The sequence below is a fragment of the Mus musculus genome, chromosome 1 (assembly GCF_000001635.26).
Source record: "Mus musculus strain C57BL/6J chromosome 1, GRCm38.p6 C57BL/6J".
In the NCBI taxonomy this organism is placed as follows: Eukaryota; Metazoa; Chordata; class Mammalia; order Rodentia; family Muridae; genus Mus; species Mus musculus.
In genome coordinates this window covers 146,678,385-146,703,351 of record NC_000067.6, presented here as the reverse complement: position 1 = coordinate 146,703,351, position 24,967 = coordinate 146,678,385, and the positions used below count along the sequence as shown (strand labels likewise).

Below are 24,967 nucleotides of genomic sequence, written 5' to 3'. Positions count from 1 at the left end.
ACCTTGCTTTTTGCTAAACACAATAATATTATTAGCCTAATTTGCCATAGAAATATCATTCAAAGTGTGTTGTTTCAGTGTACCACCCTTCATAACCCTATCCTCTGCTTTCCATTTATTTGACATTTCTTTTGGAAATTTTACCTACATCATTTATTATGTTATCAGTTTTGATAACCTTACTATGTACAAAGTCAAATGACATTAGTGAGCAAGTAATATTGTTCCATAAATTCTACATTACATTACACTTTGTCCTTTAGAAACTTGTATATGCTAACTCTATTTTTAAATTGTATATATATATATATATATATATATCTGTGACTCACTTTCACCCTAATAAAACATCTTGATATATTTTAAAAACTATAACCTAAGGAACAATTGTAAAGATAATCTATATGCTTTCTAAGGTTTATTTTACAAACACAATTCTAAGAATTCTCTGTGAACTTCAAAATTCAAGTCAAATTTAATTATACTTGGTCATAAAAATGAAAACAAAACCCTACTTATCAACTGAAAATACTGCATCAAACTGCATAAAATTATACCTTATAAATAAAAGGTTTGAAAAAGGACAACACCTTTTAAAAATAGTCATTTGAGTCACTGGTTGGAGAAATATCCAGACAGATATCATAGAAATTGTATAAAACTCTATAAGGTCTCAATGGGGATAACCTTAGCCAAAATGCCCAACATTGAGGAGAGGGAAATCAAAGAGCCCACCTGCAGTATCTAGACAGGACCTTAAGCAAAGCAAAGGGGTTACTAACCCACAGTCAAAATTTCTGACACAGAACTGTTTCTGTCTAAAAGAACTGCAGGGGCACAAATGGAGAAGAGACTGAAGGAAAGGCAGTCCAATGACTGGCCGAACTTAGAATCCATTTCATGGGAGGGCACCAAAGTCCTGACATTATTATTGATGCGAGGATGTGCTCAACAGAGAGGAACCTGCCATGGCTGTCACCTGAGAGGTTCTGCCAGCAGATGACTGAGACAGAAGCAGATACTTACACCCAACCATTGAACTGAAGTAGGGGAACCCTATGTTTGAATTAGGGGAAGGATGGAAGAAGCCTAAGGGAATAGTGACCCCATAGGAAGACCAGCATTCTCAATTTACCGGGAACTCAGGGAGCTCCCAGAGACTGAACCACTAAACAGGAGTATACAAGGGACAGTCTCATGCCCTCCAGCCCAAATACAGCAGAAATCTGTCTGGTCTGGTCAGGCCTTAGTGATAGATGATGTGCTTAATCCTCAAGAGACTTGAGGCTCCAGGGAAGGAGGAGGACTGGTAGTAGGATGGGGGTTAGCACCCTATGGGAGGAAACAGGAAGGAGGAATGGGATGAGGAAATGAGGGAGGGGAGACTTAGAGGGGACAATGATGGAAATGTAAATAAATAAAATAATAAAAATTGGAAAAAAAAGGGGATAAAAGAAAGGAAAGGGAAAATATTTTTCTAAGTTCATACTTAAGTTTAGGCTTACCTTGATGGCAGTGGATGCAATTTGGATATGGTGAAGTCTGCGAAGGGTGCTGTCCCTGTCAATAAAATAGGAAGCAGCCAATTGATGTAAGGTCTCCAGGGTAACAGACGAACTATTGGTGCTGGTTTCACTTCCTTCAGATCTTTTGCTCAGCTTCCGCTTGTCCACAAAAATTGTGAGTGACTCCTCTCCTGTATTAATAATATAAAAATGATTGTATTTTCCAGTTAAAATACATCTTATACTTATCGCCAAGAAAGAGTGCCTACAAAATCCTGTGAGGAAACAATTAGTGAAAAACACAAATTTTAATAAATACTTTAAAGTTTTTATGATTTTCTTTCCCAAGTACCTAGATGTATCAGAGATATTGAAAACTTTGAATGTATGTTTAGTAAATGTTAAACATAGAGATATTAAAGGCCAATTTCATTAATCTTATTGACATGTAGCTTAACTTAGTAAACATTTGTAGACCACAAAGCAAAGTGTATAATAAAATAAGTGAAGTTTTGTAGCACTGTAGTGAACCATACCTTTTACAGTGGAAGTGTTATAGCAAGATAAACAATAAACCATAATACTCAGCTATACATATAAAATGAACAGACACTCTATTTTAAATGTTAGTAAAACATTCACAAGTTCCTTTCCTACTATATATTTAAGTATGGCTCCTTAATCAGAACTCTGTGAATGACTAAACTCCATAGAAGTTGTAGAAATTGATACTGGATGGTGGACGATGAGACAAGACTTGCAGCGAGCTTGTAGGGAAGCTTGGATTTCCAAAGATTAAATGCTAATGAATAACTCCTAAATTACATCAATTAGACATGAGGAACTTTTTTCTTCTCAGACACTTACACCATTGTATATTTATCTAACACGTGACAGCCAAACTGCTGCATGATCTATCTCTTAGGAACCCATCTGTTCTGGTGGCACTGTGCCCACTTAAAAACTGATAGGCTTTGCTTGAGGAAGGTCAAATAAGATAATCCACAAATGCAGTATCTCCTTTCTATCTCCTTTCTATCTGAAAGACGATATATGCTTTACAATAGCATGGTTCACAGGATCATCTAATGCTTGAGCTATAGCCCTCTACAATACAGCAGGTTACAGTAAGCTATTAACACAACTTTACTTATACAAAACATTATATGTTTGAAATGATTTAAAAGGTTTTTTGAGATTATAATTATATTGTTTACCCCTTTTATTTCCTCCTTCAAGTCCTAAGGAAAGCATTTAATGTATAGTATTTTACTATGGTAAATGATGTAAGGAATATAGATTTTTTTTCTAGGAAACCTTGATATCATAATTTAAAGAGTAGTGCTATGACAGACCACAGAGAAATGTTTACAGTGATAAACTAATGTGATATGGTTCAGGGAAATGTATAGAATAAGTATGTGAGTCAGAAACTAAATGAGTGATGTCAAAAGATGCTTATATAAAATATGACAACTAAAAAATGAAATGAGTTTTCAAATGGTTCTAAAATATAAAAATTTAGATAAATCTTAAGAAAGCTTCCTTCAGAAGCACCCATAAGAAATACCTTAATAAGTAGCTAACATATATTTGTCCCCAAGGCAAGAGAAAATGTGTAAAATTGACATGTCTAAAAAAGTCGATATTGGAAACAATAAAAATATTTTTTAGAGATCTTTGCATTTATTATTGAAATATTCTGTTATTTAAAACCAGTAAATCTGCTTAAAAACAATATTTTCTTAATTTTATTTTAATATTTTATTATTTATTTTTATTACTATTACTGTTATATTATTCTATTTATATATATTCCAAATGTTGTCCTCCTTCCTTGTCCCTCCTCCTTAACTTCTTTCCTCCATCCTTCCTCCCCTTAGGAGAGGGTGCTCCCTTGCTCACCCACCCAACCATCCCCACCTACCAGCATCACCTTTCCCTGGAGCATCAAGTTTCTAAAAGATTAGGCACCTCCTCTCCCACTGAGACCAAGCAAGGCAAGCAGATTGTGAGTGTAATATAGTCCACCTCCTTTGTGTCGTAATTCATCCTAGGTATTGGTCGTAGCTGCTTCTTACAATTATTACTAGTCATTTGTGCATATGTCTGAGTATACCACACAGATCACATTTTATTTGGATATTCTATTTGTATACATGTGTTAATACATGCACATGCACATATAATGTATTTGTATCAATTAACAGTGATTTCAATTTTTTCTCATGCATCTTAATGCGCTTTTTCATATATCCTGTATACAGCTCAACATTTGCCTTTGACAGAGATATTTTATGACATGGTTTAAATATAACCTTTAAAAATTTTTTAGTAATTGAAAAATTTAAATGTAAAACTTACTGAGCCCACACAAATAGATTCACAGGGGTATTCTGCCAAAATTTTGAAGATGAAGAAAAAAGCAAAACAAAGGTTTCTTGAAATGTTTTCATATAACATGGAAGAAAATTCTTAATATAATTCCACACAGCAGTGGCACAAATATTTGAAGTGTATAAAAACAACACATAATTATTAACTAGTATTATTAAAAGATAAAATTATGTAAGAATATATAGTATTCACCAGTAAATTAAAAATCTTCCTTCTTCTGACCAAATGTGATAATTCTAATAGTGTGAGGATGTTTACAGATTAGGAAATTTTAAAAAATTAGCTTATCATGATATCTAAGAATAAAACCTATGACTATCACTAATGCTTACGATGTATTTGATGATGGATAACAATTTGTGACTAATTAGAATTTGTAAATCAATAATTAGATCACAACTGTTAAATAAGATAAAAGATGTGGCTCTCAGGAAAAAGCCATGTAATTTGCTAGACAAAGTTGGGAAATTTTTCTGATTAAAATTAGATCCAAATAAATGCTGGGTCAAAGGCACTTCCCTGTAGACCTGCTATATTGGGAATAAAGACAATGATGATGCAAAAAGCCAAGATATTTCTCAGAGCAACATATTGAGTTTGTGTCCTCTGTTGTTGCATGAAAGCCTAAGTACATAAATATACACAAAAATATAAACATACACACATAGACAGACACACACAATTGCAATGAGAAGACACAAACAAAAGCAGTTCATATTGGCTTGGTGTTTTCCCTAAAACATTTAAAAATAATTAATGCGGTTGTACATGTGTGAAATTTAAAAAGATCAGTGGACAAATTAGTCCACTCAGTTATAGAAATGATGTATAAATAAACTATATAAAAATACTAGGTGGACAAAACCAGAATGATGTAGCATTATTACATATTATTAAACATGAAATCTAAAAATTGAAAAATGGAAAATTGCTCAAAACTCAGAAAACAATCCTAAAAGGCACAAAACCAGACTTTAACAGATAAAACAATTATTCTGTCCTGAACATAATTATTTATCATTAAATAATAAATTTATTATTTAATGATTTATTATTTAATGTTAATGTAAACTTCCAGGGGACAGCCCTGCAAAGATTTTTTTTTTCTTTTTTTGGTTCTTCTTGAGCCAGCAGAGGGAAAGGGATATCTTCGGAGGGTAAGATTCTGTTTTATGAGATATGGGGGGTTAGATTTTGTCTTACAAGATATTTAGGGTGGCTGTAAAATAATAAAAGGTTTACTTATCTAACTCTAAATTACTTTGCTACTGTAGCTGACCTGAATTCTATATTCCACTAAGGCCAGAAACAGCAGTCTCTGGTACTTAGCACCCCAACCTGAAACAGCAGGAGATAAAATAAAGGATTAATTGCTAGAGAGTTTCCCTTTTGTCCAGATGTCTGTCAAGGAGGATGTTTGGAATTATAAACTTCTAATAAACCAGAAGAAGAGAATAATGCTTGCAGAAGGAAAAAAAAAACTTTTATATAAGCAAATATGCATGAACACATAAATTCATATACAGATCCACACATGTGCATATGTACATTTCCATTCAAACCAATTAGGTCCAGTTTGAATGCATTCTCACAATTACATATTTACACAGACATATCTGTACTTAAATATGCATTTGGAGCAAAAGATGAAGCACCAGTGCAGAAAGAACTCACTCAGTGGTCAACAAGCTGAAGGGCGCAATTGAGGACTCCTCAGTCCCACTTGGGAGGGAGAAGAAAGCAAGTGGGGAGGGAGGGAGGGACACAGAAGGAAATTGGATGTGAGGTGGGGACTACGGGAACCTGATCTAGTATTGGGTGAGGGAAAATGACTGAAGACCTGAGGGCTAGTAAAAAGAATGGAAACAGGCAACTTTGGGAGGTGGAACATTGGGGGGACCCTCCAGAATGCACCAAAGAGCAGGGAGGTGAGAGACTCTCAGGATTTAAAGGAAGGGACCTTAGATGAAATGCCTGACAGTAGGGAGAGGGAACTTTCAGAACCTACTTCCAGTAGGAAAACAGGGCATGAAGTGAGGGAGGGGCCTACCATTCCACTGTCAAAACTCTGACACATATTTTTCCTGTCTGAAAGAAATGCAGGAATGGGAATGGAGAGGTGCCTGAGGAAAAGAAGTTCAAGCAACTGGTCCAAAGTGGGATCCAGCTCAAGAGGAGGTCTCAAGGCCTGACAGTATTACTGAGGCTATGGAGCACTCACAAAAAGGGACCTATCATAATCACATTCCAGAAAACCCAACAAGCAGCTGAGTCAGATGCAGATATTTACACCTAACCAAAGGACAAAAGCTGCTGACCCCTGTGATTGAATTAAGGAAAGACTAGAAGTAGCTGAGGTGATGGGCAGCCCTGTAGGAAGACCAGCAGTCTGAATTAAACCGGACCCCTAATATCTGTCAAACACTGGACCACCAACCAGTCAGCATACACCAACTGATATGAGGGTCCCAACACATATACAGCAGAGGACTGCTGGGTGTGTGTTCATTCAGAGGAGATGCACCTAACCCTCAAGAGAGACTGGAGGGTCCAGGGAGTTTAGAGGTCTGGTTGGATGGGGAGTGGGTGGTGCAGATATGCTCATGGAGATAGGAGAGTGGGTAGGAGTTATGGGATGAGGAACAGTGGAAGGGTGGACGGGGGTGGGTGAGAATAATATATGGGGTAGAAGGAAGGAAGGAAGGAAGGAAGGAAGGAAGGAAGAAAGGAAGGAAGGAAGGAGGGAGGGAGGGAAGGAAGGAAGGAGGGAGGGAGGGAAGGAGGGAAGGAAGGAAGGAGGGAGGGAAAGAAGGAAGGAGGGAAGGAAGGAAGGAGGGAAGGAAGGAAGGAGGGAGGGAAAGAAGGAAGGAGGGAAGGAAGGAAGGAAGGAAGGAAGGAAGGAAGGAAGGAAGGAAGGAAGGACAAAAAAAAAAAACAAGAAAAAAGTTGTCCTCAGGCTCAGTTCTGACTCTTTTCTTAGTCCTCAACACTTATACATCTTTGAGCATACATGATCAAATATTTAAAAGTTCACACATAAAATCAAATCATAATTTGAAATAGAAGTTAACAACAGAGAAAGTTTACATATCATTAGGAGTAATTATCTGGTTAAACATTTATCACCTGTCACAGCTCTTCAAGTTCACTGAGAGTTAAAATCTATAACTCTACAGTGATCTGCTCAAAATAGTGGGCTAATAGCTAATGATTATCATATATATTTAATAATAACAGCAAGTTATTAGTGAAGTTTTGTGTAGATTAACCCAGTCAGTATTTTATTTTCTGTCCTAGTACCTATAATAAATCATTAGTTCCCTTTGTATGACCTTTGGTTAGTGGTTTTACAATGTCTTGGTATGTGCTCTGAGTAGTAGAAAATATGGTTACTATGTAGAAACAATTAACTGGTGACACAAGGGAGACTGACAGAGTTCTTATTGCAATTTTGACTATCAGAAAATGATCTAATTGCAGTCCCATTATAAAAGAGCTTAATAAATACTGATATTATTTTAGGAATTCTTATAGGATCATCAAGGATCTAGAGAAAGGACCCAAGGAGCTGAAAGGGTTTGCAGCCTCATAGGAGGAACAACAATATGAACTAACCAGTAGCCCCAGAGCTCCCAGGGACTAAACCACCACCCAAAGAGTATGCATGATGGGACTCATGGCTCCAGCCACATATGTAGCAATGGATGGCCTAGTTGGTCATCAATGAGAGCAAAGGCACTTGGTCCTGTGAAGGCTTTATGCCCCAGTTTAGGGGAATGCCAGGGCCAGGAAGCAGGAGTGGTTGGGTTGGTGAGCAGGGGTGGGGCTGGGACAGGGTTTTTTTTGGAGGGGAAACCAGGAAAGGGGATAAAATTTGTAATGTTAATAAAGAAAATATCTAATAAAAAGTTTTTTTTTAATTAAGACATCATTTATTTGTCTGTATAGCATCACTACAAGACAGTTCATCTTCATAGATCTACAGAGATGCTCAAAATAGTGGGCTAATAGTTAGTGATTGTCATATATGTTTAATAATAACAACAAAATAATATTAATAGCAGGAATCTTTCATAAAATGATTTTCTGCTGTGCCTTGCCTACTGCAGTTCAGTCATAGCTGTTAATCTAAGTTGGTCATCTCAGGAAGATCACCTGTTAATTATTAACTTATTTGTTATTGGTTATTATAAGTCACTGAGACAGGTCTCAAAACTTGAGCCAGTCTTAGGCTCTTCCACAAGGCCCCAGAAACTTGAGTCAGGCTTAGGTTTGTCCTCAAGGCTCAATCCAGGGCCAAAATGGGGCCCAACATGTATTGGCTATTCCTATTTGTCAACTTGACTATCTGGAATAAATTACATACTTAATAAATAAATACTTTTGGTATAGCATTGGAAATGTAAATGAGCTAAATACCTAATAAAAAATGGAAAAAAAAAAATAAAAAAAAATAAATAAATAAAGTAGAAAGATCAAGTGCCATTTTACAGTCTACTTACAAGTAGGGTGTCTTTAGCACTAAGAATGGTTTTACATAAGATGACTACATTCAAAGGAATGGGCATTTTTTTTTTTATATTTCACTTAGGATGGGTAGTTTTTAAATACACTTAGAAAAATCACAATGAAATAAGTTGTTTATAACATTTCTCTAAGCATGCATTTAGTTTGAAACAAATTCATTCACAAAAGTTCTTCCTAAGACATCAATATTATTTTGTTGTTGTTTTTTGTTTTGTTTTTTTGAGACAGTGTTTCTCTGTATAGCCCTGGTTGTCCTGGAACTCACTCTGTAGACCAGGCTGGCTTCGAACTCAGAAATCCATCTGCCTCTGCCTCCCAAGTGCTGGGATTAAAGGTGTGCGCCACAATAAATTCTTAAGCAAGATTAAGATTAAAAAATTAAATTCCATGTCATTCTATTTAGACAAATTTAGAAAATGTTTCTATTTTTTTGTTTTGTTTTGTTTTGCAGTTTCCTGTACTTCAGTGATAGCTCTCTAGCTTCCTGCCGGTTCTACTTCAAAACTCATGGCCTCTTTCTTACTATTATTGAATGCATATTTGTATTTACATATTCATTTATATGCTTAAGTTTAACCTGCTGGATCCATATAATGTTTAGAAAACAAAACAAAAATTATTCTGAATCAAAGCCCTTTGTCTAATAAACACCAATTTTTAATAAACAAAGCCTGCCTTTCTAATTTTCTTGTAATAAACTCTCATTGATGATTTTGATTTGATTATAGTTGCATAAGGTGGCACTGCCCTCTGTTCTGAATGAGAGCTAATATCCTCTCTGAAATGTTTGGGAACATTAAACAATCGTCAGTAGTTTTTGACAAAGCAAACATTAGTATAATAATAATAAATAATACTTCATTCTCTTCCCATAATTGTATTGTACCTCATGAAGAATGAGAAAGTCTCATATTTTCATATTGTTCATATTACTGGTTGTTTTTTACTACAGGAACCTAGACTCTATCAATATTGTTATCTAGAAAACTTTTGTTAACAAAATATTTTGGATGCTGAAAAGGGTTAAAAAGAATTTCTAACACTTTGCTAAAAAGGACGCATTTGCAAATTGACTTTCTTATACTTAAAATAGAATATTAATTCACACGTGTAAAATAATCTCCTATGGAAGAGTTGAGGAGGAAAGAAAGGAGAAAAATGAAATAATTGTAATCTCAGAAAATAAATAAATAAACCTTTGTTCTTTTACAAATCCATGGGCTATCTCTTTGTTAATTGCTCTTATGTTTATGCATGTATACATGTATTCATCTTGGACAGAATCTCATTAAGACATAGGCTGTTCATAAAAGTTCTAGATCTATAGGTCATAACCCCTTGGAGAGCCAAAAGACATAGATGTTTACATTATGATTTATAACCATAGGGTAAAAGTATGAGCTCACTTCTAGGAATTGAACACACCAAACTCTGACCTTGAAAACTAGCAAATCCCCGAGATTTCCTAAAGATCAAGTCACAAAATCTCATTAATTCTAGGCCATCCAGGAAAGCACCCACACCACAAAAAAAGAAAAAAGAAAAAAAAGAAAAAAAGAAGAAAACCTACTCATTTCTCCTTCTTGCCCAAATAGAACAGAGACAGCCACTTTCTTGAGTCTTTCTCAATAAATCTCATATACAGTTTGTTATGCTCCGTGACTTTTTGATATTCCTTGGCTCCAGATTGCCAAGACATCTTTCCCTTCAACACTATCACACTTACAATCCTCTTCTGCCTTGTTTAGTGTTTTATTGCTGTGAAGAAATACCATGACCAAGGCAATTATTATAAAGGCAAATATGTAATTGTGGCTTGCTCATAGTTTCAGAGGATCAGTCCATTATCATCATGGTGAGAGGCTTGGCAGTATCCAGGCAGACATGGTGTAAGAGGAACCAAGAGTTCTTGATCCAAAGAAAGCCAGGAGGAGACTCTCATCCACAGTCCACCAGAAGGAGGCTCTCTTTCACAATAGACAGAGAGTGAACATAGGAGGAGACTTCAAAGTCCAAGCCCTCAGTGATGTACTTTCTCTAAAAAGACTACATCTCCTCCATTAATGCCACATCTTCTCATCATGTCATTTGCCATGGACAAGCATATTCAACCCACCACACCTTGCTTTTCTTGCATCTGAAACCTCCATTATTTCCCCTCCTTGCTATTTGTCAAATTCATTGTCTCTTTTTTCATTAACTTTATTATGAAACCACACACATACAAACACACACACACAGTATATTCATGTGTAAATGCATATGTACAAACTTCTCAGTCTGTACAATGTTACTTATGTGAATGTTTTCAAGAGTGACATTTTGGTATTCAACAACCAATTGCTGTTCTCTCCATGAGAAATACTATTAATAGGTGATATTGTAAAGGAGAGTGCCAAGTGTTTATAAGAGCCAGGACACAGAAAGTTTGCTGTAAGGTTGTGTATCCTAGCAATGTCAGAAGGTTTTCCATAAAGCCTCACCAACATGAATATAAACATTGACTGAGCATGGACTATAGCAATAGACATGCTAACATGGACAGGAAAAGCTCACGAGTCCTCAACCCAACATGTAGATCTATAGGCACCTAAAGGGGTGCTGAAAACCAGGCCTGAAAACATTTAGTTTTTGTTTTCTTTTTTTAAATTAGATATTTTCTTTATTTACATTTCAAATGTTATCTTATTAGACAGTTGAATTCTTTAAATGTTTGTGTATTAACTACTTAGTAGAGTATATTTTGAGAAAAAAATCTTTTCACTTTGCAGTTTTTTTAAATCCATATATTGATTTTTATTTTATTACTTAAAAATTATTCAGAAACATTTTTATTCTGTCTTCTTTAGTAGTTTACTGTTTTACATTTTGATTTAAAGTCACGTGAAGTTCATATCTGTATATTACAATGTGAGATAAGTGTCTAATTACATGATAGTATCCAAGTTTCTCAAATCATTTATTGAAGAAAATAGTCTTTTCTGTATTGTACATTCTGCAACTGTTACTGAAAATGTATTGACCACAAATGAGCACATAGTTTCCCAGTAACACTGCATTGTTTTATACCTTTTTTTGTATTGATATTACAATGATGTGTTATTTTTATGATTAAAAATATTATGTGGATATACAAAAAAAATAATCTCCCAAGTCAAACTGAGACTGCTTATATCTAACTTTAGGTTTCTTTTTTTAATCTGTGTTAATTTGTTAATCATAATATGCCAATAATCTATATGATGCTAACTAGCTCATGATAAAGATTAATTAATATGTTCTATTTTCAAGAACCATCAATCTTTATAGAGAATAAAATCATTTTCTTCCTAATACATCTGGTTTTATTATCTGTAAATGTCCATATGCAGCAATAAAATAATCAATTTCGTGCCTGGCAGTGGTGGCGCACGCCTTTAATCCCAACAGAGGCAGAGGCAGACTGACTTCTGAGTTCAAGGTCAGCCTGGTCTATAGAGTGAGTTCCAGAACAGCCAGGGCTACACAGAGAAACCCTGTCTCAAAAAAAAAAAAAGAAACAAAAACCACCACCACCACCACCACCACCAAATTTCAGTTTTATTTCATACATAGAAAATTAACTGAGTCATTTCTAGGAATATTATTACATTATTTTATTATATTCATAATCTTATTTTTTTAGCTATTCACTTCATTTTTCTCTTTCTTTCTTTTTTGGATTTTTTAATTAGATATTTTCTTTATTTACATTTCAAATGTTATCTCCCTTCCTGGTTTTCCTCCCCAAACCAGCTAATCCATTCGCCCTCCCCCTACTTCTATGAGGGTGTTCCCCCACCCACTCATTCACTCCTGCTTCCTCAGCTTTCATTTGTCTACACTGGGGCACTGAGCCTTCATAGGACCAAGGGCCTCTTCTCCCATTTAGGTCCAACAAGGCCAACCTCTGCTACATATGCTGCTAGACATCTCTTTTCAATTTAAAAATATGAACAACTATCATTTTAATGGTTTTTTTAAAATTATTTGAGATACTTATACCAAGACATGATAATGAAGATTGCATTCTCAACTTTAAAGTTTCCCACAAGTATTCATTTATACAAATGCTTTAGAAATGTATGACTAAAACTGTTGCTATCTGTAAGCAAAACATGAGATACAAAGGACAGTAACATATTGCAGACAGAGACTGTGCTTTTGAAAGTGTTTCAGCACTCCAAGACTTTGTGTTCAAATCTCCAAGAACACAAAAAAGATAAATGATAGCAGATAAGATGATGTGATTATTCTGCATGGAAACAGGCAGCTGCCTTCTCCAACTGAAGCTCTGTGGTGGTTTGCGTACAATAACAGCACAAATTGGAGAATGCTTTTATGCACACTGTGAAATACAGAAATATAAAACAAAACCAAATCATGGTTTTTATACTTCACTATGATTAGCTGACAGCCTTATATACTTCTGAGCTATGTCATTTTGGTTATTTTTTTCCCTATCCTCAAATGCAAATAGGTTCTGTTAATTCCAAAAAGAAATAGAAATTAAATCACTTTAATACTATTTGCTTTTTATATGGTTTTGGTCAATTTTCATTCTTATGTGTCTATTGTTATTATTGGTAGAAATAATATTTAGAGAAGTTAGAACAAAAATTAATAAAATAAAAATCCTCTGAAGGATCTGGAGGGATGGGTACATGTTTAAGGACATTTGATACTCTTCCAAGGACTTGCATTCAGTTCTCAGGATCTATATGAAAACTTAGAAAATTCTTTAATTCTAGTCTCCAGGATCTAACACACTAATTAGAATTCCAGGAGCATAAGATACACATGTGATACATATGCATATACATAGGAAAATATTCATATACCTAAAGTAATCAAGGACCTTGATTGCTCAGTACTGAATACTCAGTCCTGAAAGCATTCTTTAAAATAACACTGTATGAACTGAAGAGGTTAGAATTGAGGATTTATTTATATGTACATATCATATGTATATTAAATAATGATTAGTGAAAAGATGTCAAGTTAAGGATTGATGGACGGGATATATAGTACTATTTAATGGGAAAGGAGAAGGGAGAAATTTTATAATTATAATATCAAATTTTTCTAAAAACAAAACAAAACCACAAAGAACTTCTACCTTTACATGAATCCTGGGGTTAAATCAATGAGATAGTTCATATTGTACTTTATTTTGCTATCATTTGTTGTTTTTTTATGATGAAAAAAATAAGCATATGTGGCTCATTGGCCCATTGCTGAGGTCTGTAAGCAGCATATGAAAGTGATCTACTTCTTGTGGTATTGAAAGTGAGATCTCATTGATCAACAGATTCGAAGTGAACCAGCTGTGTGTCATCATGAAGTAGAAAGGTTTAAAAGCCCAGAAAAGTTATACATATTCTCTCCCATTTTCCCTCTGAAGACAGGGTAGTCCAAAGGAAGCCTTCTTCAACTTAATATCAAAAATGAAAAAAAAAAAATCATGATTCTCACTGCTGCCAGCAAATACTATCACAAACCATCAAATTATAATCTACTTACTTTTAGAGTCTTTATATTTTCTTTTATTTTTCATATAATTTTGAATTTGTTACACAAGTATATCATAGATTGAATAGTAACGGCCCCTATAGGCATGTATATTTGAATGCTTAATTAAGGAATGACACTATTTGAAAGGAATAGAAGAATTAGGAGGTATAGAGTTACTGGAGGAAGTATGTGTCACTGGGGTTCAGCTTCAAAATCCCGTGACAAACTTATAGTCCCTCCTTGCCTATGAATCAAAATGTAACTCTAACTCCTGCTCCAACATCTGTCTGCATGCTTATATTAAATCCACCATGATGATAATAAACTAAACCTCTGAAACTGTAAGCAAGCCTAATTAAGTGCTTTCTATTATAATAGTTTCATTTGCCATGGTGTTGCTTTACAACAGTAGAACAGTGAACACCCAAAAGATGCTCCACCATACCAAAAGGACAGGTGCTCTACTGTAGTCAGAGAAACCTTATTTGTTATATCCAGAAGCTGGAAACAATCCAGTTGCCTTCAACTAAAGAAAGGATACAGAAAATGTGATTCATTTACACAATGGAATACTACTCAGCTATTGAGAACAAAGATATGAATTTTTGCAAGCAAATGGATGGAACTAGAAAATATCCTGAGTGAGGTAACCCAGACCTAAAAGGACATGCATGGCATGTACACACTGATAATTGGATAGTAGCCAAAAACTTCAGAAGAGCCATGATACAACTCACAGACTCGAAGAAGCTTAACAAGAAAGAAGGTCCAAATGTGAATAACTCAAACCCACTTAGAAGGGGAACAAAATTATCATGGGAGGGAAAGGGGGAAGAACCTGGGTGGGAGAGGTGTGGGAAAACGGAAAGGGGGTAGAATCAGGTATGGGAGAGACAGGAGAGGGCCCAGAGCGCCGGTAGAATGAATCGAACCACAATATATGGGGTGGAAGGCAGGTGAGACCTCTTGAAAAATCTCAGAGACCTGGGCTGGGAGAGGCAACCAGGAGTCAATGGTGATGACTTTAGCCAAATGTCCAACAGTGGGGAGATATAACCTGAAGAAACCACCTCCAATAGATAGACATGGCCCCCAGTTGAGGCAGATGACCCTACTTATCTTCAAAATTTTGGCCCAGAATTGCTCTGGCCTAAAGAAAATGTAGGACCAAAAATGGAGCATAGACTGAAAGGACATCCAGAGACCGCCCCAAATTGTGATCCTTCCCATGCTCACACAGAAAACCCTGACACTGTTACTGATGCCATATTATACTTGCAGACAGGAACCTGGCATGGCTGTCCTTTGAGAAGCTCTACCAGCAGCTGATTGAGACAAATGCAGTCACTTTAAGCAACCATTAGATTGAGGTCAGGAACCACTATGGAAAAGTTTGGGGAAGGACTAAAGGAGCTGAAGGGGGATTATAGGAACAGTAGTGTCAACTACTGGGGACCTCTCAGAGCTCCAAGAGACTAAATCACAGACCAAGAAGCATACATGGGTGGGTCCTTGTCCCAAGGCACATGGGTAGAAGAGGACTGCCTTGCCTTTCCTCAGTGGGAGAGGAAGCACTTAATCCAGTGGGAACTGGATTCCCCTAGGGAAAAGGGATGCTAATGTTGGTGGCAAGGTCACCACCTTGAGTGAGTGGGAGAGGAACCTCTCAGAGGCTAAGAAGATGGCATGGAAGATGGGATGATGAACTTGAGGAGGGGCACGAGGAAGGGGAGCAATTTATAAAATGGAAACAAATAAAAAATTATAATTTAAAAATGTAAAAAGCAAAAACATGAGGTTTTGAAATATGGTAAACAAAAATGCATTTTCACAAAAATGTCTTCTAGGCACATTTGTTTGTTCCTAAGTTAAAAAAAAAATCCTAGTAATAGTTTATCTGCTAAAAAGTAATTTAGTGGGGGTGGGTGGGAGGAAGGGAGCTGGGAGATGGCTTAGTGAGGAACAGGGTTTTCTGCTCTTCCTCTGGACCCAACTGGCTGCCAGAGACTCTGTCACACAACTCAAAACTGCTTATAGTACCAGTGTAAGGAAGAAGGACCACTTTTTTTCTGACCACTGATGAGGCTTAGATGTACATGCAGAAACACACACACACACACACACACACACACACAGAGAGAGAGAGAGAGAGAGAGAGAGAGAGAGAGAGAGAGAGAGAGAATCAGTAATATCAGTAATAATCCTGAGTTTACCTGGGAATGGGGGTGGGAGGTATAAAAAGAGCCAACAGTTATTGTTTTTTTTTTTTATTCTTGAAAGGTGTAGAGAACAGAAAAGTAGCTGCATCTTTCTATTGCTTGTCTGATTGGCTAAATAAATCATTTAATTCTGAAAATATCAAACAGATATACTTAAAATTATTCTACATATAGAATGTAGTAATTTTATAATACAAACAATATTTTCATAAACTACTTTTTAACAGTACTTGAAGACTTGAAACCAGGAATAAATTTTAATAATATTTTAAATTACTGCCTCTCTAATTAAATAATTACTGCCTCAGTCCCTTCAATTTTAAGGCTATCCTTTTTTTCTTGTGTGTTATTCTATTTTCCATGAGCATTATAGAGATATGCTACAATTCCTGCATTTGTTATATATTATACTATATGAAATGAAAAACAAAGCAGTCATGATATTTATTCCGTAGCTGAAAATCATTACATCCAAATAGTGTAATCTTTTTCAAAATAGATTCTTTAAATTGAAGAAGTATATTAGAAATTTAAACAGTGGTGAGGTTTAGATACCATTGTCCAAAATAACAGCAAGTAGAATTACAGCATTGATGAACAATATGGAAGCAATAAAAACAAAATACACAGGGAAAATGGTGCATATAAAAGTAGGTTTTTGTACAGTTGATTTTCTCTAAAGGAAGATAATCCAATCAGCAGCTTTATTGATCATAAAATGTCCTATTAAAGTCTTCAAATACTGTATCCAGATTTTATATCTAAGTTGAAAGCTTGGTGGGCTAAAGAAGTCTGGGGAACACACTCTTTCATGTATTTTCTAAAACAATTCTAATACCATTACCCTTTGGGTTTAAATGTTTGCTCATGTACGGGTATTTATTCTGCTGATTTTTAAATATATATTTCACTATAAAATATTTTAATTCATTGAATAATATCTTTCTTAAATTTCATTTTCTTCATTCATTCATTGATTCATGCTGTGTTCTGTTCTCAATCCCCTCTCTCCTTCCAATCTCCCCCTCTTTTGCTCCCTCTATACAGTCCCCCTACCCTACTCTTATGAGCACATCCTTGGTAGCAACCTTCCCTGACACAACCAATCATTGCAGAGCTAGATAAAATGCACTCTTACTGAGGCCCACATTCAGGCGACAGAATTGAAGACAGCCCCGACTCTAGCTGTAGAGGAAGCCATATGAAGACTAAGATGCACAACTACATGTGTGCAAAGGCCTAGGTCCATCTAGCCTATATACACTCTTTGGCAGGTGATTCTGTCTCTGGGAGCTCCCAAGGATACAGGTTAGTTGACTCTGTTGGTCTTGTGAAATCCCTGTCCCCTCAGGGTACCTAAATCCTTCCCCCAACTCTCTGCAAGACTCCCAGAGCTCCATCTAAAGTTTAGCTATGGGTCTCTGCTTCTGTTTTGGTCATCTACTGAGTAGAGCCTCTCAGAGGAGAGTTATGCTAGACTTCTGTATGCAGACATAAAGGAGTATCATTAATAGGGTCAGTCTCGTCCATGGTATTGGTTTCAAGTTAGGCCAGTCACTGGTTGGCCATTCTCTCAGTCTTTGTTCCAACCTTGTCTCTGAACTTACTTTAGGCAGGACAAATTTTGAATCATAGGTTTTGTGGTTAGGTAGTTATCCTTATCTCTCCATTTTCCGATCCTGCCTGGTTAAAGGTGGGCACTTCAGGGTTAATATCTCCCAATTCTAGGAGTCACATGAGTCACCACCATAGACTCTGTGAAGCCTACCCCATCCCTGGTCTCTGGTTTAGGGAGAGATCAGAAGTCAGGGCCAAGAGAGTGAAAGGAAACTGGTGGCAGGAGAGGATGGGATGCATGGGTGGTGTGTGACATTTCTAGGACATGTTGGTGTTGATGTTTTAATTATTCTGAGTATTTTAAAAAGGACAAAAGAGAAAAAGAGAAGAAAGGGTCCAGAGAGTATTTAACTTTTATTGTAAATATCATCTTTTCTTAAAAGCAGAATATAATAGTTTCATGCTTTATCAGGTAAGACATATGAAACAAATGGACCGAGAGAAACAAGACAGGTCTAATTCAATTACAACAACTACAATTTAAATTTTGCCTGGTGTTCTTCAGAGTTCACTATCTAAATAAAGATAGTGTATATGTTCAATCTATATAGTACTTTTACTTACTTGTGATCAATTACTAACTTTATCCTATGCAGTGTGATCTACAGGTCACACTTAGAGAAAAAAAAATCATTGTAATAGTAAAGGCCATGACTTTTAAATTCAAGCGTTATTCCATTATCAGAATATCGGGATATTGATTTTATTTCAAGGAGTTTAAGCAAATTCATAAAGATGATTTACACATTAATGAAGCACATACAGTCCTGAGAGAAAAAGTAGTCATCAGATACTATTCACATTATAAAATTAATGAAATAATTAAAATCATATGAACAAAATTTGACCCACATAGAAATTATTAACAATTTAAAGGGAAGGCAGATGGAACTTGGCATATATTTGTTGTCTCAATCTGATATTTGTTTAATCCTCACCTAGGAAGGAGGAAATGGGGGACTGTGTGCAAAGCCTATAGCTTGTTATTTGTGCCCACAACCTATATGCTGCACTTTAGTGTCATGACATGACAGGGTAGACTGACATCCCCTAACTATGAGAGGCTCTATACTTTCCCTCTCTCCCCGTGCTTTATATATTTGCCCTTTGCCAGAACCCCGATTCTCTTTAATTAAGAATCTTTGTAAAGTTCATCCATTTTAGAATTTTTTTCCTTTCATTTAGGGATAGAAGTTGAATATCCTCTATAATAATCACAAAGTTTTATATTTTTCAGAAAATTATGCAGTGTTGGACTCCTGGTATAATTCTATTTAGTTATTTAATGAACAAATAATTTAACAAAAGCCTACCTTATAGCAAAAACTATTATAACCATGGAGAGAAATGATTGCAAACTGTTATTAAAAATATTCACAAAAGTGTCCATAAAAAAATCAACAAATAACAACAAAGAGCAACAAATAAACCAAGTATTTTTGAATCAGTATAAATTCTATGAACAAAGGGAAATGATAATAAGATAGTATAGGATAGTAGGGTTTACTGTGTTCTCAGTGGACACGGACACTGTGTATCTTAGTTGCCATCTGAGATACTGACATTTAAGCAGTAAATTAAAGGCACTGGAATTAAAACTACATTAAGAAGAGTCTCACATGATGTGTGAGATGAAATCTACCACTTGGTCTGTAATTTGGGATTTATAAACCACAGCAAGATTCTAGTTTATGGTGGTTGCCAACTTTGTAACTCCCACTCAAACAGGGATCATATATTGTCTCAAGTTTTCAAATATACTGCATGAAGAATGAACCACAGAAGACTTCTCTGATAAATTGTAGAGGCTCATCTATGAGATGATTTGCTGTAGGTATCACACCTACACAGTGAGGACAGAGTTTCTTAGGGGATATATTCTGAAATAACTAACTGCTTGAATTTCTGACAGACTGGATTTGGAGGCCAAGAACAACAGCAACAAAAAAGGCTTATCCTATAGTGCTAAGAAGCAGTCTTCTACAGCATTGACAATATCAGCAGAGCCACCTTTTGCGAATTCATAGAGAAAAAAACATAATCTTTCCTTAGCTTCTTTATCCAAATTTGACAATCAGTCTCATAGTAGAACCGGAAATCCCAATTTCTAAAGTATACATTTTTTGAAATATTAAGAACATGTGGAAAGCACGTACATAATTGAAAACCATTTTATGAAAAATGTCAGTTTGTTTCTTATTACCTCCTTAAATGTCCTTCATGCTCATTCAATCCGCTAAATCTTTATTACATTGCTAAGCTCATCTTTAACTATACTTAATAAAAGGTTTTTTAATCTCACTAACATAAGAAATAAGTGAATGTCTTAATTTTTAAGATGATTCTTTTATTTTTTTTCTCCTTTCTGAAATCACAGGTCAAGTACAGAATGCTATCATAGCAGTTTTTAAAATATTACAGAAATGTCCTGCTTACTCCAGGAAATAATTTCTTTTCTCTGTTACCAGAAGTGATGCCCCTCACCTGCATTGAAGCTGCATATTTTTAAAATATAATTTAGCATATCAATTTATGTGATGGATTGTCACATCTATTCATACATTTTATGTATATTAGATCTCTAAACAGTTTGTAGTAAATAGCAAGTAATTCCCTCATCATTCAAGTGAGTGTGTTATTGAAGGTATTAATTAATCACTTCATCAACATTTTTGATAATGAGGAGCATCTACAGTAGTGATATGGATTAAATGCTCCTCTGCAGTGACTATGCAGTTTTTTCTTTTTATAGGTAAACACAAAGATAGATAGTTTCAAAGTCTCCTACCTCCCAGAGTAGCTGATAGCAAGAAATGAGTCCCATATTTCTTGATAAGATTTTCTGTGATTTGCTGTAGAGTAGGTCGTCGTCCCAAAAGTCTTATGTTGCGGAAGAACTCAGGGGCAAGAGGCAGAGGAGAACCAAGGAAATTTCTTCTCTCAACTGCAAGGTTATTTACCTTCCAACGACCAAACTCCCTGAAAAGCAAATTCATTTTTATTCATAACTGCACAATCTTAAGTGTTTTCATTCAAAAAGTTCTCTTGGTAGGTTAATTGGATCCCTCATTATAATGACTGCAGGTTTTAGTATTGTACCAGGACATATAAGTAGAAGAGGGCACATCTAAAATTCACTTACTTAGATCCAACTCACAGTAACAGCAACATGGTACTGAAATTGAATACCCTCTACTGACATTTTTTCTCAAGTACATGCATATTCATAAGCAATACTCCCCTTTGAAGAATATAGAGAAGATAGATGTAGTTATTAAAAAAGAAATAAGAAAAATAAAAGCTAAAATAATTTATTGTGCAAACTTTAATAAAATAATTATCTTAATCATTCCCAAGATATCTTCCCAATTCATTTATAATGTCAAATTTTATAACTTGAGGGATATTAGAATTGCAAAGTTATTTTTTTATCAAGAAGAACAACTGTATTGCTGATTATTTTCTACTTTATAATAACCATTGTATGCAATATATTAAAGTTCTAATTAAATTACTTTTTTCAAGATGCATAACTTGATAATTGAATTAGACAAATGCCAGAAATGTCAGGAAGGAACATTACAATATGTACATTAAAATATTGACATATTTAGCTTCAGTTAAATAAACACTAAGTTATTGGAAAATCCGATGGTGAACTTGATAACCTGGTATTAGATTATCCAGGTTATTTTTAAATAGAGAAGCTGTGTGTTTATTTATATGTATACTTATTGCAAAAAAATGCTTTTAGTGTGTCAGACAGAAAATGCATAATTAAGGATATCTGTAAAGAATAACCATGCTACCATTCTTCCCATGTTTGAAGAATTTACTTATCTAGTGGAGTTAAAAAAAAATAAATGAAACAAATAAAGACATAGACTTACATTGAACAAATAGTTAAATAACATGTTCTGCGAACTATATAACATCTTTCCACTAACAGCCAATGATGGGGGGGGCTGTCCTATTTTTTAATTAATTGCCATGGAAAGAAACTTTGGAAAGGCAGTATGTAAGGCAATGCTCAAAGGAGAAAGGGCTGCTCAACAAAGAGAAGTAGGGCAAGGCTTTACACAGATTAATGAGAGACAATGTAGATACTTCTAGGACTAAGAGGTCGGACCCTGGCATCCCTAACTGCACATATTTTACAAATGTGACATACCATGGGAGTTTCAAAATACCTAATTTTGGAAAACTAATTGCAAGGTCAGATTCACTGAGGAATATGGAGAAGGCATTGTCCCTAACATAAATTAACTTACTCCATCCTTCCTTTAGGGAATCTTACTAACTTCCCTATGAGAGCATTTAAAAGGCTTTAAACACTTTTGCCTCAAAGTGAGCTCTTAAACTCAGCAGCTATTAAAGACACTTGAATTTGTACTCCAGTTACGGGTTAATGGCATGTTAGATGGAAAATATTTTATACATTTTAAAATAAATAAATTGAGTACTATGTGTTGATTATATGCATGGGGGTGACATTGTACAACTTGCACATATATGACTAACATCATCTTTATCTTCATTTACCCTCTTTTGGCTCCAGTCTGTTCTACTTGCCTTTATCTTCTCAAATACTCTTCAATTACATTCATGATTCTTTTTTCCTTTAAACCTTAATTCTACATATATCTCCTTTAACATGATTCATTTTCTTAAAATTAGCATTATTCTGTTCTTTCTTGCTAATAATAAAAAAGGCTAATTTTGCTGTTTAAGGAACTACAGTGTGAAGAAAACTGCTATATACCCTGGTATATTCTTCTCAAAATCCATTCAATATGCAGTTCTTTATTAAACACATGGCGTTTAACAATTGGATTTATTACACACACACACACACCTATACACAAAAGTCTTTTAACCTAAGCTTTAGTTGATATCAATATTCTTATGATTTTTTCTTATACAAATCAGTGGCTGAATATTTTCATATTACACATACACAGTGCAGTAGAATGTGTAGAAATATGGATTTAAATTCTTCAAAGTGACATAATTTAAAAAAATATCTAGCTCAATATGTCAACAAGATGTGGTAATACAAATTTAAGAATTTATTTGCTAATTATAGGACATATTCTCACTCTTTTTGTGTGTGTTTCCTAATTTAATTTTATTTGTAATTTATTTTTTACACTCCATATTCCATCCCCCCCATCCACCCTCCAACTGCTCCACATCCCACACCTCCTCCACACCCCACCCTGACTCCACGTGGATGCTCCCACCCCCAATACACCTGACCTCTAAACTCCCTGGACCCTCCAGTCTCTTGAGGGTTAGGAGTATCATCTCTGAATAAACACAGACCCAGAAGTCTTCTACTGTATATGTGTAGAGGGCCTCATATCAGCTGGTGTACGCTGTTTGGTTGTCCAGTGTTTGAAAGATCTCAGAGGTGCAGTTTAATTAAGACTGCTGGTCCTCATACAAGATCGCCCTTCTCCTCAGGTTCTTTCAGCCTTCCCTAATTCAACATCAGGGATCAGCTGCTTCTGTCCATTGATTGGGTGTAAATATCTGCATCTGACTCTTTCAGCTGTTTGTTGGGACTTTCAGAGAGCAGTCATGGTAGATCCCTTTTTGTGAGTACTCCATAGGCTCAGTAATAGTGTCAGGACTTAGGACCTCCCTTTGAACCGGCTCCCACTTTGGGTCTGTAGCTGGACCTTCTTTTCCCCAGTCTCAATACCATACAGTACATCAAGTGTGGGATGGGGTTGCCATTCCACAGTCACACCTCTGACCCATAACTGTTTCTGTCTGAAAGAATTACAAGGATGAAAATGGAGAGGAGCCTGAGGAAAAGAAGGTCCAGTGATATTCTCACTCTTTAAAGTATATCTTTATAACAGCTGTTTACCAACTAAAAACTTGTAACCTTGTATTAAGCAATAAGTAATTAAATCCTATTTTTTGTGATAAATGGAACTTGAGATGATAAAATTATGTAGAATATATCAGCCTTAGAAAGGTAATAAGCTCTGGGCTTTTGTGGCCCATGCCTTTAATCCCAGCACTTGGGAGGCAGAGGCAGGTGGATTTCTGAGTTCGAGCCCAGCCTGGTCTACAGAGTGAGTTCCAGAACAGCCAGGGCTACACAGAGAAACCCTGTCTCAAAAAACCAAAAAAAAAAAAAAAAAAAAAAAAAAAAAAAAAAAAAAAAAAAAAGAAAGAAAGAAAAGAAAGTTAATAAGCACATTATCTGACTCATGCAAGATTTTATTTTATAAGTTGATTACATATACTTTAAGAAAAGAATTCCATTAAAAAAAAAAAAGCTGGATAACATAGGGAAGTCTTGGGAGATATTGGGCAATAGCTACCGCCAAGAGAAGTAGTATAGGACTACTTAATGGAAGATATAATTTGAGAAGCTACAGGAAAAAATTTAAATGATGACTATTTGAGGAGGTTAAAATGTATATCCTGATTGAGACATGTTTTTAAATGCAGTTATACATAGGAATGTAAAGAGCACATGGTAGACCATAACTGTCTGATGATTATGTTCTCATTATAATCTAGAATATTACATTTAATATGCAAAGTGCATATCTAGCCTCAGGAGCTTGATGTATATACTGAGATATAATCTGAATGAGAAAGATGAAGTGAAAAGGCCCTAAAATTTGCTTTTCTGTATAAAATACACACATTGTTGTTCTAACATCTTAAATTTTTCATGTCTGTTGCTTGATATGAATTTTACTTATCTAACTTTACTTGGTATGTTTTATCTCCTCCTATATTTAAATGTCTTATACACTTATATGAACAGGCAAAGACTGGATTCCCTTTAAGGAGGGTGTTTCAGCCTTCCAGTGTCTTTTACCAAGTCCTATGAGATTACAGACTCAATTCACTTTATCATTTATTTTGGACCAAACACATCTTTACTCTTGATCATTATTTTTTTCTCAATGTCTTGTAGCAAATAGGATAGACCATATATACACCTAAACAAAGATTGACTTAGTTTCCGAGTAATGCACAATGAACTATTATCTTAATTGCTTAAGCAGTGTTTATGATATTTGCTTACTCCTCATATTTTCTCATGAAGAGTAAGGTAAAACGAGACACAATCACATATTCAATATTTTTAATATATGTAGAAACATAGAAATCGAGATTATCTAATTGGTATCTCAT

The 24,967-nt window shown here is 35.2% G+C and overlaps 1 protein-coding gene across 7 annotated transcripts in view; it reads right to left on the bottom strand.

The window, feature by feature from the left end:
- Brinp3 (bone morphogenetic protein/retinoic acid inducible neural specific 3) overlaps nucleotides 1–24,967 on the bottom strand; it is a 406,844-nt gene that overhangs the window by 199,121 nt on the left and 182,756 nt on the right. For all 7 annotated transcript variants that reach the window (NM_001357571.1, NM_153539.3, XM_030252958.1 and 4 more), the window contains 2 exons: nucleotides 20,586–20,776; nucleotides 1,506–1,696 (listed from right to left, as the gene is read on the bottom strand). In NM_001357571.1, the coding sequence (NP_001344500.1) occupies nucleotides 1,506–1,696; nucleotides 20,586–20,776 (382 nt within the window). The remainder of the gene's footprint in view (nucleotides 1–1,505; nucleotides 1,697–20,585; nucleotides 20,777–24,967) is intronic.